The sequence below is a fragment of the Neopsephotus bourkii genome, unplaced genomic scaffold (genome assembly GCF_033783945.1).
Source record: "Neopsephotus bourkii isolate Nb327-2 ecotype Australia unplaced genomic scaffold, CSIRO-AGI_Nbou_v1 NB_1287, whole genome shotgun sequence".
Classification (NCBI taxonomy): Eukaryota; Metazoa; Chordata; class Aves; order Psittaciformes; family Psittacidae; genus Neopsephotus; species Neopsephotus bourkii.
Genome location: NW_026901771.1, coordinates 4,035,295 through 4,051,153, shown reverse-complemented (window position 1 = coordinate 4,051,153; position 15,859 = coordinate 4,035,295). Strand labels below are relative to the sequence as shown.

Here is a 15,859-nt window from a genome sequence, read left to right as displayed (position 1 = left end):
TCTCTCAGACACCATTAAATGTCCTTCATCTGCAGATATATTTCAAGGCTCGTTGGCTGGCTGCAAGGCTCAGAAAGGGGATGGAGCTTGCATACCCAGGGCATATGTCTCCCAGGGCAGCCTGTGGCACAGCAATCTCCCTGCAGAGAGGTTTATCATCTTCTATAGGTCTTTTTGAAGACCTGCTTCTACAATTGCCTGTAGAAGAGTCTTCAAGGGAGACTGGAAAGATTGATTTAAAACACTGTGTCCCTTAAACTGTATTTTGTAACACAAAACTGTGATGCATTGCAATGCATAGCACAGCAGTTATGAGGTAGGGAACTGAAATAAGAATCATTGCTAATTTAGAAGTCTCAGAACCAGGACTTCACCCTGAACTGCGTTTCATGTCATTTTTCCTGCCCTTTCCTTTAACAGGGGTAGCCTGAGTCCTGCTGGAAGCCACAGAGAAGCTGTTTTACAATGCAAGCGTAAAGGCGACTGCCCTGTTCACTAGCAGGAGTGAATAACGGGTTTTGGCACTGCCTGTGTACAGCTGAATCTCTCTTCTGGGAAGATTTATGGGGCTTTCACATGGAGCGAGGGCTGAAGAAGCACGTACAAACAGTGCGAGCAAATACATTGCACCACAGCCTCATTCTGTGACATCATTTCAATTAACCCTGTGGCTGAGCAACAAGACAGTGCAAAGCACTAATGTTAGTGTGAGCTTCACAGATGACAATAGTATTGGTATCCTCTCTTTTTTCCTGAGGTCATTATGAATGTTGGGTGTATTTTTAAGTGTGCTAGTGTTTCCCAAGCCGTTCTGCTTTAGGAAAATGTATAGCCATTGTGATGCATGTGTGTGTGTGGCTGCACAAGCACATTTGGCATACCTCTTAAAGGTTGCTTTGCTAAGGTTTGTGACTCCCTGTACAATTAGGAACCTGTTTTCTGCAAGAGTACTAAACACTCAACTCACCCCAACAAGGGTTGCTAAATGTTTCATCTCTTCTGGAAAATGAAGACACTTACTTAGGTGCCCCAAGCTGGACTTAAGACTCAAAATGAAGCATACTAGGTTTGTTTCAAGCCCTTGTTCCATTGTTTCCTGTACCAAAAGAGTGAGGTGAGACCATGTCACCAAGACAGCTCTGTTTATTCATCCTTCAGTTTTGTATCATCACGTCACCCACATACAGTCTGCCGTGCTCCCTCAAACAGTCTGCTAAACAACCTGAGCTGTAATCAGTGAAAGGGTGACTGCAATGGTAGGACCTTTCTGTGCTTATATTTCTGAGTCCTCAATAGGGCCATTCAAAAATACTGCAGTAGGAAGTGATGGCAAAGATTCATTGGGATGGATAAAGTTTTCAATTGGGAACTGCTTTACTTTTGGGACAGCATGATCTCGGTTTGACTTATGCTCCACAACCTGATTCTTAAGCACCACTGTTTCTGAGTCCCAGGCTTGTCCCCGCCGCAGTTTCTTAAAGGTGTTACGGAAACCCTCAGTACTGAAGTAGTAGATCAAGGGGTCCAGTGTGCAATTCATGCTGGCCAACAGCATTGTTGTAATTAACACTTGGCGGACAGAGGCCTGTGTTTCTTTCTCAACCTTAATCAGCCTGGCCTTCATCATCCCATAGACTGCCAGGGTAGTGTTGTAAGGCACAAAGCAGATGATGAAGATAACCAGATTGACCAACAGGAGACGGACTGTCTTCTGCTGTCGCAGGGTCTTTGTCTGGGTGTTCCGGTAGAGCTCTTGAAAGATCCGAATCGAGCAGTATGTCACAGAGCTGAGAGGCAAGAGAAACCCCAAGATTTCAGCCAGGACAACTAGGGGGAAGAGGTTATTCTGCCACATGTTGTCACTAAAGCTTTCAAAGCACAGATAAATGGTCTTGTTCTGTACCTCACAGTGGTTTTGCTTGTGGACTATAGCTGTGGGGATGGAGCCTATGAAGATCACAATCCAGACAATCAGGCAAAGGAGCTTGGCTACCTTGGGGCGCCGCAGGTGCCGCCAACGAAGTGGGTGAACTATGGCAGCATAGCGATCCAGATTGATGCACATGAGAAACAGGCAGCTGCCATACATGTTGATCTGGAAGACAGAGCCAGAGACCTGGCACAGGGTGTTACCAAAGGGCCAGTGGTGGTTAAAATAGTAGTAGAGTCGCAGTGGCAGAGGGAGTGTGAAGGTGAGGTCGCTCACGGCCAGGTTGAACATATAGATCATGACTACGGACTTCAGGCGCAGGTAGCGGATGAATATCCATAGGGCCATCACATTCAGCATCAAACCTGTCATGAATATCAGGATGTAGCCAGGCAGGAGCAGGTGGTGGTTGAAAGTGTAATCCTTGCATGTCTGAGATGCATTGGAAGCTGACATGCCAAGCAGGGATCAGAGGAGGGTGATGCTGAGGTAGCTGAGCCTGCTGGTGGGCTAAGGAGGCACAAAGAAAAGCTCTGAGAGAAGTCATTCCCCTCTAAGGAGCCACAGGCTGATCATTCCCCTTATCTGGAGCTGGGAGGTAGATGGGCACATCTCTCTTTCATCCAATCTGCTTTGGATTGCTGCTCTGTGGTCATCTAGCAGGGATGGTAACGTAGTCACCTAGAGTCAGCTTCTGCCTCTAGTTCAGCAGTTCTTTCCAGTGCTTATGGGGATCCTGATGCGATGGAGGGTCATTGCCACTTGTCAGCACAACTCCTGGTCAGAGCAGAAGACCAAGACAGAAGATTTGAAGTTAGAGGAGGAAATCTCTTGAAATGTTAAAATCATGGTGACTTCTGCAAAAAGAGCTCACAAAGAAACCAGAAGACTAAGAAAAACAGACGATAGAGAAGTAATTACATGACAGAAGAAGCCAGAGCACAGGGAAGGTAACTGTTGTACAGAATCATCTATTGCTCAGCCTCAGGAAATGCACTTTGCTTTGATCATTGCTGAGGGCACGTGTATATAAGAAAGGGACACCACAAGAGCGCATGGGGAAAGTAGTCAACACAGACCCAAAAAGTGAAAGAGAAAGAGAAAGAAAAAGAAGGGAGCAGGCATTTTGAGGGGAAAACACTGACTGCAAGGAATTGAAAATAAAACCTCTTTTATATGAAAGAATCAGGACTTTGTGCATCTGTACATCTGTGGCAGATAAAAAGACTTGACTTAGACTTAGGCTTGACTCCACCCCAGCTCCTTTTCCTAGGTTAAACAACCCACACAAAACTGAGTCCCAGCTAGCTGGAGTTCCTTACATTGCTTATATTCCTAAAGTTCTTGCTTGCATGGGACAAGTGGTGCTTATTTGGATTGCATGTCCTCAGGACATTTTCTGACTTACAACATGGTAAGGCATGTTGCTGTCCATGTCCCACAAACACACCACAACCAGGTAAGGCAAGGGAGCACACAGTAAAGAAGGATAGGCCATGGGTTTCAGTGGTCTGGAGGCTGGAGCACTTGCCCCATGAGGAGATGCTGAGGGAACTGAGCTGGAGAAGGGAAAGCTCCAGCCTATATAATGTATCTCCTATATTGGGTTTGCCCTGCAAGGTTTTGGCAACACGGTTGGCTTCTGTGAGAAGCTGCTGGAAGCTTCCCCTGTGTCTGACAGAGCCGATGCCAGCTGGATCCAAGAAGGACCTGCAGCTGACCAAGGCTGAGCCCATCAGTGATGGTGGTATCTCCCCTGGGATAACATCTTTAAGAAAGGGACAAGTTGCTGCACGACAGCAACTGCAGCCAGAGCAGAGGAGTGGGAATGTGTGAGAGCAACAGCTCTGCAGACACCCAGGTCAGTGAAGGAGGAGGGCAGGAGCTGCTCCAGGCACTGGAGCAGAGATTCCCCTGCAGCCTGTGTGCAGACCATGGTGAGGCAGGCTGTACCCCTGCAGCCCATCGAGGTCCATGCTAGTGCAGATACCCCTTGCAACCCATGGAGGTCCATGCAGAGCAGATTCCACCTGCAGCCCATGGAGGTCCGTGGTAGAGCAGAGGAATGCCCAAAGGAGCCTGTGACCTGTGGGAAGCGTGTGCTGAAGCAGCTCCTGGTGGGATCTGCAGTCCCATGGGGAGAGGAGCCCACACTGGAGCAGGTTTGGTGGTAGGAGCTGTGACCCCCCAGGGAACCCATGCTGAAGCAGCCTGTTCCTGATGGATGCACCCCATGGAAGGGACCCACACTGGAGCAGTTCATGAAGAACAGCCCATGGGAAAGACTCATGTAGAAGAAGTTAATGGAGAACTGCCTCCTGTGTGAGGGACCCCATGCTGGAGCAGGGGATGAGTGTGAGGAGTCCTCCCCTGAGGAGGGAGGAGCAACAGAGACAATCTGTGATGAACTGACCACAACCCTTGTTCCACATCCCCAAGGTGGCTACTGAAAGAGGATGGAGTTAGCTGCTCACAGTAAGGCATTGCAGGGGAACAAGTGGCAACGGGCATAAACTGAAGTAACAGTGATTCAGACTGGATATAGGACAAACTGTTTTCATTGTGGGTACAATCAGGCATTGCAACAGATTTCATAGAGAGGGTGTGAAGTCTCCATCCTTGGAAGTTTTCAAGACCAGGCTCTGTAAAGCCCAAAGTAACCTCATCTGATCTCATAGCTGCCCCTAGAGACTAGAGACGAGTCTTTAATTAGGCTAGAGACTGTCTTAATTATTCTATGATCCTAAACCCAGACATCTGCTCTCAAAGCTGTCGCAGTGGAGTACGGGTTGGTAAGTATGACACAGTTCCCCCACAGCTGTTTACATGGGTTAGATAGGTTTTCCCTCACGGAGCCCACATAGATTGTTGTCTACTTCAAAAGGAAAGTGGAATTTCTTGTCTAGAGGAAATCTTTACATGAGGTTGGTATTACTGGAAGAGGAGGCTAGTCAGCAACTTGTCAGCCACGACAAGCACATCAGAAATTCTGGATGGCATTATGGGGCAATGTACAGATCTAGAGGGAGGATCTATTAAAGACCTAAGTGTGTGCTAACCTCAGAGGTAGGAAAAGATTCATCCTGGCAACAATATGTTAAATGATGAAAATGGAAGTCTAATACGACAGAGCAGACAGCTATCAGATTGCCCATCCTTTTGTGTTGTTGGGCAGGTCCACCACCATGACAGGTTTCTTAGAGGAACTTCTATTGGTTTGTCAAGCTATACCTGGGTGGATTTCACCCTTCTTGGTGGATTAAGACTTTGTGTGAAGAATTGCTTAAGTTTAAAGTATAAAATAACCCATCTAGACAAAGCAGATATGCAAGAATGTTGGTTTCAAGCGAGATGATTAAATGTCTTAACAAATCTCAAGGGTTTTGATTGAGATAAAGTGAGGGAGACTGAGTCTCCAAGAGAGACCGTAACCTGCTGTAACATGTGTGCCCAGACCAGCCAGGTGTCAGGTGGAGGTGACTTTTCTCAACAGACAAGCTATTCAAGAGGAGGTATTCAATAAGGAATTTGAGAGGGAACTTTTCTGTCGTAATTTTACATGAAAAGAAAAGTCAATGTAAGATTTCCTATCTACAGCATCCAGTGCCAAGGAGTTCCAAAGCTTACTTGCATCTCAGGTGAAGAACCACTTCTGTGTACTATTATTTGAATCACCACCTGCTAGATTCAGTTCCTAGTTTTAGTGCTGGAACAGACAGTGGTAAAAATGTCCCTATTCACCTTCACCTTATCACGGATGGTTTTATAAGTGTCTGCCATATTCCCTTCAGTAACATCTTTTTGTTTTGTTTTGGGGTTTGATTTGTCTTTTTGAAGTTAAAGGGTCCTTGTCTTCATAGTTGTTCCTCTTTTGAACATCCTTGTTGCCCTCTCAGCACCTTTCCACTTCTGCTACTGCCTTTGGGAGCCCTGTGGCAGAGTGCTCAAAGGATACACAGTGTTGATGGGTTGAATTGAGTAGGCGTAAATCTCACTTGCAAAGGGCAATGGTCAGTTGAGATCGTCTTTTCTCATCCCTGGCTAGATGATGGTATTTTAAGGCCTCTCATTCACGCTTCTCTTAACCTCTGCAGTTCTTCACAGCCAAGCCTCATCTTTTCTGACTTGAATAATCTTATTTCTCCAATATACTTGTTATTTTATTAATATTCATCCCTCATGAATAAGTCAAACAGTGCAAGCCTCAGCACTGGTGTCTTACAGCTCCACTGTGAAAACCAAGCATCTGCCTTCATTCTCTGTCCTATCTTGTAGGCACTTTTTATCCAGGTTAGCACCTTTTATTTCAGTTTCTTTAAGCACCATTGGTGGAAAGCAAAGCTTGTTGGCTCCTTCAAAGAAGGACTGCGAGACACAGCATCCCTTTATAAAAGCTGTAATGACTCTTCCCCAGTAATTAGATGTGACTGCATGGCAATTGATTTTTCCCCTTTATTATAGCTTATAATTTGTTCAGCACAGACATCAAGCTCCCTGGTCTGAAGTCCCTCAAGAGCCTTTTCTCAAGCTGTGTCTGCAAGTGAGCCTTTAAAAGTAGTTTTAGGCAAATGTTTTTACACCACAGTTAGTGAGGTCAGCCACCCTTCAGCTGCTTTCTGACCTCTGGGGTAGGAGCTATGGGGTTTCAGACGGCGTTTATTTCATCGTGCTGCTCCACAGTCATCCCTACCACCATCTGATCAGAGAACACCCTTTGATTAAAGTAGTTAAGAGAGAGTTTTAGCTGTGGAAGTCTCTCAGGCTTTCCTGCCATGAACACCAGTGCAAGAAATCTGTTCAGTGTTTTGCCCACCATCACCTTTTCTCTATTTTCTGAGTGGTCTTTCCATACATATGAGCCCGTCAGCCTTCGAGACACCAAGCAGCAGAGTTCTAAACTGGCAGCAAAGATCACTGAGAGCAGAAAATAGATTGGGGTTTTCGAAGGGATTTTTTTTGTTGGTGGGTGGATTTAAGCACTGAAGTAAGAATCCTCTATGGTGGTGTTACTGACGTTAAGCTGAGAGGCTGACATTTGACATAATAGATGCTGTAGTCAAGATCTCAGAGACCTGAGATGAGATGTGTACATATGTGGTCTTTGGAAAGATGAAGCTGTGGGAACAAAGCATTTCTCTGCAGAGTTCTGCAGGTACTGTTTTGACTGTCCCTTTACCATTAAAAGGTAATTGCTTTAAGCTAAAAGAGAGGGAAGATTGAGATGAGCTCTTAGGCAGAAGCTCTTCCCTGTGAGGGTGCTGAGGCGCTGGCACAGGGTGCCCAGAGAAGCTGTGGCTGCCCCATCCCTGGCAGTGTTCAAGGCCAGGTTGGACACAGGGGCTTGGAGCAACCTGCTCTAGTGGAAGGTGTCCTTGCCCATGGCAGGGGATTGGTACTGGATGAGCTTTAAGGTCGCTTCCAACCCAAACCAGCCTGTGAATCTATGATTCCTTCACTGAAAAGGAAAGCTAAGAGTGAAGCAGGTTGGTATCAGGAAGCTGAAACTGGTCGGATGTCTGATTGCCACAGGCCATGTTCTTTGTGTTTGCCTCAGAAAGAACCTCAAGCACCCATTGCTCCACATGAAAGCTGCTGAGGGGACTCAAGTCAACAGCTGTGTAAAGAGGCAATGGTACCACAATCCTCCTCTTCATGATGAGATGCTGACTTGAGATTCTGAGGGGACTTCTGTTTGGTGACTGACCTCACGTGGCCCAGAAGGTGGAGGAAGCATCTTTTTACCTCTCAGTGAAGATCAACATAAGCCCCTGAAGTCCATGTGCCAAGACCACGGTCCTTTTCCCAGCAGGGACAGAAAAGAGCAACTCAAACTTACAGATCCTATCTAGGCAGATGTTTCTTTCTGGTTTTAGGTAGAAAATGAATTTTCTGCCTATATTCTTGCCCTGGGAGGGGGAACAGGGGGAATGACATAGACATGACACATGCATGGGCACCTGTGTGCACACAGACACACATATGCCACTGAGCAACTGCTGCAGGGGAGGAGAAGCTGCAGAAACAAGAAGGAAGGAAAAACACCAGTGCAGGAGGAAGAGGTGCTGGTATAGGTGTGAGATGGGGGCAGCATCGGCTGCTGTTGCTGTGTGATGGAAGAGGAGAATGTGATGCTGGAAGGTGGTCGGACAACCCTAAAACCACGGTTGAAAAGAATGCACTGTTCTCTCCTCCCACAGCTCCCCTCCTGTGGCCACCCCACTTGAACAACAGCCATGGCAGGGGGGTTGGAACTACATGATCTTAAGGTCCTTTCCAACCCTAACTATTCTATGATTCAGATCTATGTGCCTCCTGATGGTGCTGAGGAGCTGCCTAGGGCCCTGGCTGGTGTGGGGTGCTAGACTGAGACAAGCCAGAGAGGGGGCTCAAGGTGGGCATCTCTCTCCAGAGAGGTGGTAGGCCTGGAGACCCCACAGGGCATGCAAAACCCATGAGGATTTGGGTAAGCACACCCACCCCCACCCCTACTGTACTGGCATACAGGGGCCAGAACAGGCAGCGTGCCCTGAGGTGATGTGTGCCTGGCATCGCACTGTATGGTCCTGGGCTTCTTTTCTCCAGACACTCTCTCACCAACAGACACTGCCTCCTAGCACTGCAGATAGGGGCACAGCATGGTGGGCAGAAGGCTTTGCACAGGGCTGAGAAACGAGGTGGAAAAAGACAGCAAGGGAAAGCTTGCTGAGCATGCCACAAGGTCAGTGTTTCTGAGAGCGACTTGTGCTTTAAACCCTGGACCTCTTAGGGGCTGGGGATGCAGACAGAGAATGCAGCACTGGGGTGCAGAGCAGCGCAGCTGAAAATACAGACTGCATGATCTTGCTGAGTAAATCTGAAACCAAAAGGAAATAACAAAGAGTGCATCGAGCCTCAAAAACACCCAATTTTGCTTTAGAAATCGAAGGTATATTTTACCATAAATGTGGATGCTTTTTATCTACTATAAGTGATATTTAAGCCCCACTTCTCACCTTTTTTTTCTAACCAAGAAATTAGATTATTGTGATGATTTATTGTGATGATTAGAACTGTGAAGACATTCAAGACTTAGGATGTCTGGTTTTTAATGAGAGATAGGTGACATCAAAGCCGAGACCTCCATATTTAACTCACAAGGTCTGGTCACACTTCTACTGCCTATTCCCTAGAGGTGTCATCCCCCTTCATCACCTGAGGGCCCCATGGAACAGGGGTTCCATAGTGGGCACTTTGACAAGTAAGCTCTGCAGTCTGCCCGTGCTTTTAGCATCACAGGATCCTAAAACCAGGATCCTCTGAGTAAATACTGAGACTTGCCTTGCACTTTTAGGTTCACCAGGCAACTGAAAGAGGTGTAGAGGGTTCCCCATTGTCAGGTCTGGCAGCACATGGGGATCAGTGCCCAGTGCCCCCACACCATCCAGCTCTCCAGGTGTTTCCATCTCACTTACCTCTGTGCTGGTGAAGAGCCAAAGGTGCACGCAGGCTCCCTCGATAGCGACTGCTGTCACTGCAGAGCAGTTGATCCAGGCACCAAACCTCAAAGCAGCTGGAATCAAAACAGGACCAGGCAGGCTCTTTGCCTACCTGTTCATCCAAATCACAGCCATCCTCTACCTCACCATATCTAGTTCTACATCTGTCATGCTGCAGCTCATCTCCGCTCCTTTCTCACTTCCTGATGCGCTTCTGGCTGCCCACAGAGAATGAACCTTGCTACCCAAAGCTGATTAAGATAAACGCCATCCTATGAAAACAAACGTAATCATGAAAGAAGCAACACCCAGATGTCCTTGCAACTGAGGAGACCTGCCCGGGGTCATAGTGCTGAACACTGGCTTGTCTCTGCTCAGCCACCCCCAGGACTGACAGGGGAAAACTAAAACATCCCTCTCCCCATAAACAGGAGGTAGAAGTGAAACAGAGGAAGTGAGAGCAAAGCTGATTTAACTGTCAGGCAGTGCAAAGGCTCAGGGTCCTGTCAGTCCCATGGGTTGGGTGCTTTGGGACTGAGCTCCTGCCAGCAGGACCCCAATGGAACTGAGCTCTGAAGAGGTGTCAGTGCCCGTGGCAGGCAAAGGCACGTTTGCCACAGATATCAGTCCCTGTAGTTTAAAGCTACAGGAGGCACGGTGCTAAGGAGGTACAAGGGCTGATTTAGCAGGACATCTGTGACCTAGCACTGCCAGGCATAGCTGGGAGGGGATGTGCCCTTCTGCAGAGCCCATCTGGCACTCTGTTGCTTCAAGTCCTATTTCTACATTGCCAGTCCCAGCACACCTGGAAGAAGACAGAGGTCATGGGGACACTGCTAATCCTAACAGTAGTCCTTGCCAGAAGCAGCTGCCTTGAGGTGCTGTGCCTGTGGGATCCCGCTTTCTCTGCAGCCCTTGACCAACTCCTCCGCCTGCTGGCTGCTGCTGCTGCTGTTTGACTTCCTCACTGCCTGCCTCCCTTGCTCTGCCAACACTGCCTCCTCATTCAGGGGATGACACACCGAAGGATGTATGTTCCTGATGCTCATAAATCCTTGGAGGGTACAATAGCACTCAAACCATTGATCTCACCCTGCTCCTTTTTAGTGCTTCTCTTCTTTAACCGGACCTACCCTTTCTCATCTCCTAGTTGCTGGGGTCTTTGTTCTCACGGCTTTTTGTGTCTCTCCAGTTCCCGTAGAGGCTCTGGTGCTGATAAAGATTTGCAGATATACCGGGGAGGGGGGTAGGTGTCCTGGTGTCCTTCTCCCTTTGCAAAAGGAGTCTCTGATAGCCTCTACGGGACCTTTCCCCTCCCCTCACACACATGCACACGCCTGCCTGAGCCTGGCTTCTCCATCTGTGCCAGAGAAGGAGAACACGGTGGCACTTAGCCCATGAGCCCGTGAGCCCCAGAGCATCCCTCACCCAGGTTCACTCACCTCACCAGCTCCCAGTGCATCAGCCCACGAACTCCATCTCCCCATGCCCAGGTGGGCTCACACCTCTGCTCTGCTCCTCACCGTCCCTTGGAGGCTGAGCTCGTGGTGAAGAGCAGTGCAACCCCTGGTGTTTCCTCAGAGCTGAGTCTGTAGCAGGTAAGACCAGATTACTGGGGTGTGTGTTGGAGCCTACACCCTGGTGCTGCAGATCCCAACACGCCTGCCGCCCCAGAGAGCTGACTCCAGAAAGCAGGAACAAGGACCCAACAGACCTAGGGATGCAGGCTGCTGGGAAGGCAAGGAGAGAGGTGGAAAGAGTGCTACACCAGAGGGGCTGCTAGGTTTGAAAGGATGACTGATAAACCCTAGTACTCTTCATACCTCTTTGTGCAGGGAAATGTGGACGAGCACAGCAAAGGGGGGCCATGGTGGAGGAGCCATAGCAAGGCTGGAGCAGCCACGCTTCACTTTCTGAATGATTCAGACAGGAAAAGCAGAAACTTCCAGGCTGTGTGAGCAGCTTCACCCTCCAGGATGGTGGGGACGGCTGGCACTTCCCAGACCTGATAGGGAATGACAGGCTTTTATCTCCCAGGACATTCTGGTCACACAACACACGTTTTCCTGGGCTCCCAGGGGCTCTTAGGAAAACCCTACCCACTGAGAAGAGGGGCAGCCCCCTCATCATGCCTGCTTGGGGAAAGGGCAAGGGCTGAACCTCTTGCCATGGGGAAGAAAATGAGGGGGATGAAGAGAGACCTGCCAGAGAAAGAGTGAAGAGAGCCATGGAGCAGCCAGGCTGTGTTGGTTTGCTGTAGCTCTGTGGGCTGCGGGGTAGAAAAGAAGAATCTCCATCCTGGAGGAGGCAGATGAGGGAGAGTCCTCAAGGATGGTGGCTGGGGATGAGGGAGGCTGCAGACCTTCCCCTGCGTGCTCCCATGAGCTGTCACTGCTGGGAAACTCCATCTCTCCAAAGGACTTGGTGACAGAGCAGTGATGAGCTGGTGGGTCTAACAACCAGCTTGGTGCTGCCGGGTTCTTCTTGTGTGGAAGGCTCTGCTGTTGGCTGGGGCTCTGGCTGCTTCCTGCTGATGGAGTGACTTGACTGTGGATGAAGACAACCACATCGACTGCTGACAGAGACCGGGGCTCTGACAATGAAGCTGTCCCCAGCCATGGGAGCTCCCTCTGACAGATGCCTGCCCCAGACCCCTAGTTCAGACCCTCCTATGATGCTGCCTGAGCTGTAGGTAGGGAGCAGCACCAGCGTGGAGGCTCTTCAGTGCCAACCTCTCAGGTTTCTGTGGGATATCAGGTCTTCGATGCTGGCACTGCATACCCAGGCAGCCCATGGTCATTGCCCAGGGTAGGGGCTACCTGTGTGCTGCACTGCTGGGCTGGAGCTGCTGTGAGAGCAGTCATAGGCAGTGGGAGGTCACAAGAGGGGATTCAGGTGCTCCTGCACAGTGGATGAAGGTGGAGTTTCAGCAGGGACAGGATGGAGATGATGTGGCTGTACGTGGTGCTAATCCTGGTGCAGCACATCCTTGCTGTGACCTGGCTGTGAGTATGCTTTGTCTGGATTGGGAATTCACCTGGGGAGGTGCTGTCACCCAAGAAAACAGGCAGATCTGTGAGAAAGGGTGGAAGAAACAACCAGGCAGCCCATTAAAGAGGGGCATCTCTGGGAGCATGAGGGGAGAGTGACAGTGAAGCTGGAGAGGTGCAGAGCAGGATGAGAAGCAGCAATGTCCAATTTGGTACAGACAAGAGGCAGCACATCCCCTTCCCTGACCCGTTTCTGCTCTAAAATAAGGCTACAGAGGGCTAGTCTACAGAGGGCAGACACAGCTCTGGCTCTTTTATCTGCGCCTGACTCTTCCATGCCCCACAGGTACCTGGCCAAGCAGACTTCCCTGTGGGTGCTCCTCTGGGACCCCAGGGCCTGCGAGAGCCTGGTAGCAGAGCAGGTCTGCATTTGCCATCGGGAGGTGGAAGCCATGGATGCGGTGAGGCGAGGCTTGGAGCTGGCCATCGAGGGGTGCCAGCACCAGTTCCACTCCCAGCGGTGGAACTGCTCCATGCTGCAGGTCTTCAGCAAGGGGGCCATCCAAGGTCAGTGATGGGGAGGCAGTGCAGGGGATCCCTTTGGTATGGCCATGGGGTCTCCTTGACACACTGGCTCTTTTCCTGGGCTAGTATGCCCAGAGCACCCACTACCCTCCTCCACATACTACCATAGCTGTCAACACACAGCGAACAGAACCAAATGCGTGTGTTATTACAAATATTAGTATTCTGGCTAAACTCTTCCTCATTTGGCCCGATTTGGCTTTTTGTTCCCATGTGGATTATTGTGGGTACTAGCTGGTGCAAACTGGTGCAGACTGGCCAACCCGGCCCTTTGGGGTAGCAGCTCAAATCAAAGCTTTTGCACTGCAGCTGAGGTCCATTTTTTGTTGCAGGCCAGAAAAAAAGATCTGCCTATGCCCCCAAACAGTACTGAACAGATTTGGCATGTGTTTGGGTGGGAAGAGCCATGCAAGGAGCTATGAGCAAGAGCCTCTTTGGCTCCTAGACACAAGGCAGCAGGGTCCACCCTGAGAAACCCCTCTGTGTGCGAGGCTCAGCCCCTGGCATTCCCCACCATGGCTCCCCTTTCACTTCTCCTGGTGGCTGAGGAGTTGTCTCCCACAATGGCCCAGGAACTCAGGGTGTCAAAGGGTCCCGAAGGACCCCACAGAGCCGTCTCCCTTAGTGGTCCAAAGCTTTAGAAACAGCATCACCAGGCGAGCATCCTTACAGTGATTTCTGCTGAGCAGTCTCCATCAGAATACATCTTCCCTGCACACAATCGCAACCTCTTTTCCCCTGCGCCGTGTCCCATCAGCGCCTTTCCCCCCGCAGACTGATGCATGTCTCTCCCCACTGCAGGCACACGGGAGTCTGCTTTCACCCACGCCATCGCCACGGCGTTGCCTTTGCTGTCACTCGTGCCTGCAGCCACAGGGAGCTGGAGTGATGTGGCTGCGACCACAAGGTCCGAGGACTCAGTCCCGAAGTGCAGGAGGAGGCTGGGGACGGGGACGGGGTGGCAGAGGAGAAGGTCCATGTAGGAGACCCTCACCGGGGGGGTCACTTCCTTCTCCACAGCCCTCAGCCCTTTGGTTGCTCCCCCCAGGGCTGCTTTCCCTTTGCAGGTTTCCGATGGTGAGGCTGCTCTGATAACCTCCTTTATGGGATTCCTTTCTCTCAAGCCTTTGTAGACAGCCCTGAGAGGAGTCGCGGTGCCTCCTCCAGCCGAACGCTCGTGAACCTGCACAATGAGGCTGGGAGGAAGGGACGGGCAGGAACAAGGGCTGGGGAGCAAGCCTGGCTTCAGCGGCTTCTCCCTGCCTAGGTGGAGCTCGGTCCCGCTCCCTTACCCTGAGATGCTACTCGGGACAGCCATGGGTCCCTAGGGCAGGTCTGTGTCCTGCTGCCTTTTCCTAGCCCAGCATCACGCTGCTCACACTGAGCTGGCTCCTCTCCTGCGTGTGTGTGGGTCCCAGCCTCCCTAAACCACCTCTGTGCAGTCTCCTTTTCCTCACAGGCCTCAGCTGTGATTTACCTTTCTTGGCCTTTTTTGCAAAGGAAATGGGTTTCTCCATCCTGCTCTGAAGGGCTTCCCCGCTCCTTCCCTTCCTGAATAAAACCACCATCTTCTGCAGGGGACACTGTTAGATCTGGTCCTCTGAATGTCCTCTGGCTCTGGGCAGATCTGTTCCCATCCCCACAGCAGGTCCCCATCTCTTCCTCTGCATCAATGGTTTCTTTTACATACCCATCTGGTTTCCGCAGAAGGGAGTCCCTTCTCTTTCAAAATGGCCTGGCTTAAAGAAGCTTTTTAACTCTCTTGCCTTGCCTTCCCTGATCCCTTCCCTTCCCACCCCATGGAGGTGGCACCCGCAGCCATAGGAACTATGGGTCAGGGTGTCCCAGCTCTGACTGGCAGCTGCCTCCTGCTCCAAAGGCTCTCCTGGCCCCCATGAAGGTGGCGTGTGGGGCTCCTGCAAGGTTTGCACATGCTGGAAGGTGATGCCTCCCTTCCACAAGGTGGGCAACATCCTCAAGGAGATGTTCAAGGGCGCGACAGAGCTTTACCCCAAACGGGTTGGTTCCCGTGAGCTCCTGGTGCCCAAGAGCTCTAGCTTCAAGCCCTACACAGGTCATAACTTGGTCTGCCTGTTGGCCAGCCCAGACTTCTGTGGCAAACAATGATAGGACAAGGGGCAATGGGTACAAACTGGAACACAAGAGGTTCCACTTAAACTTCTTCTCAGTGAGGGTGACGGAACACTGGAACAGGCTGCCCAGGGAGGTTGTGGAGTCTCCTTCTTTGGAGACATTCAAGACCCGCGTGGACACGTTCCTGTGTAACCTTATCTAGGTGTTCCTGCTCCGGCAGGGGGATTGGACTAGATGATCTTTTGAGGTCCCTTCCAATCTCTAACATACTGTGATACTGTGATACTTCTGCAACTGGGACACCCAGTGTGGGGTCTTTGGCACTTGAGGCTGCCAATGCAACCGGACCTCAGCGGCCGTGGATGGCTGCCCAAGAGCTGCTGTGCTGCAGCAGGGGCTTCCACACAGTGCAGGCTGAAGTGGTGGAGTCCCGCTGGTGCTGCACTAAGTGCAGGCAGTGCTGGCCCCTTGTGGAGGTGCAATTGCTGCCACTGAGGGACACCCTGGGGAGGGACATGGGGAGCAGGGGAAGGCGTGGGGAGACACACACAGCCCGGGGGGGAGCGGAGGAGATGTGGGGTTCTGCTGTCCTGGCTCCAGGGGTGCCACCAACTCCCCTGTGCTCCCCCCATGGCACCCCCTTGCCAGCCCCGCTGGGGTTTCTGCTGTTTGACTTGTGTTTCCAGAGGGAGAGTGGGAGAACGCAGGCCCAATGAACCCTTCAACTCAACCGTCTGCAAGGGAAAGCCAAAGGTGTATGTCAGCTCCTTCCTGGTGCTGCATTG

At 50.7% G+C, this 15,859-nt stretch overlaps 1 protein-coding gene and 1 pseudogene across 1 annotated transcript; one reads left to right on the top strand and one right to left on the bottom strand.

Annotated features, from left to right (window-relative positions):
* Positions 1 to 1,254: 1,254 nt before the first annotated feature.
* On the bottom strand, positions 1,255 to 9,775 carry LPAR5 (lysophosphatidic acid receptor 5). The gene is made up of 2 exons (XM_061365630.1): positions 9,382 to 9,775; positions 1,255 to 2,707 (listed from the first exon to the last, which is right to left on the bottom strand). The coding sequence occupies exon 2, from the start codon at positions 2,384 to 2,386 to the stop codon at positions 1,274 to 1,276; it is 1,113 nt and encodes a 370-aa protein (XP_061221614.1). The 5' UTR covers positions 2,387 to 2,707; positions 9,382 to 9,775; the 3' UTR covers positions 1,255 to 1,273.
* A 2,780-nt stretch (positions 9,776 to 12,555) lies between these two features.
* On the top strand, positions 12,556 to 15,790 carry LOC133218818 (protein Wnt-4-like; annotated as a pseudogene).
* The last annotated feature ends 69 nt before the right edge of the window (positions 15,791 to 15,859 follow it).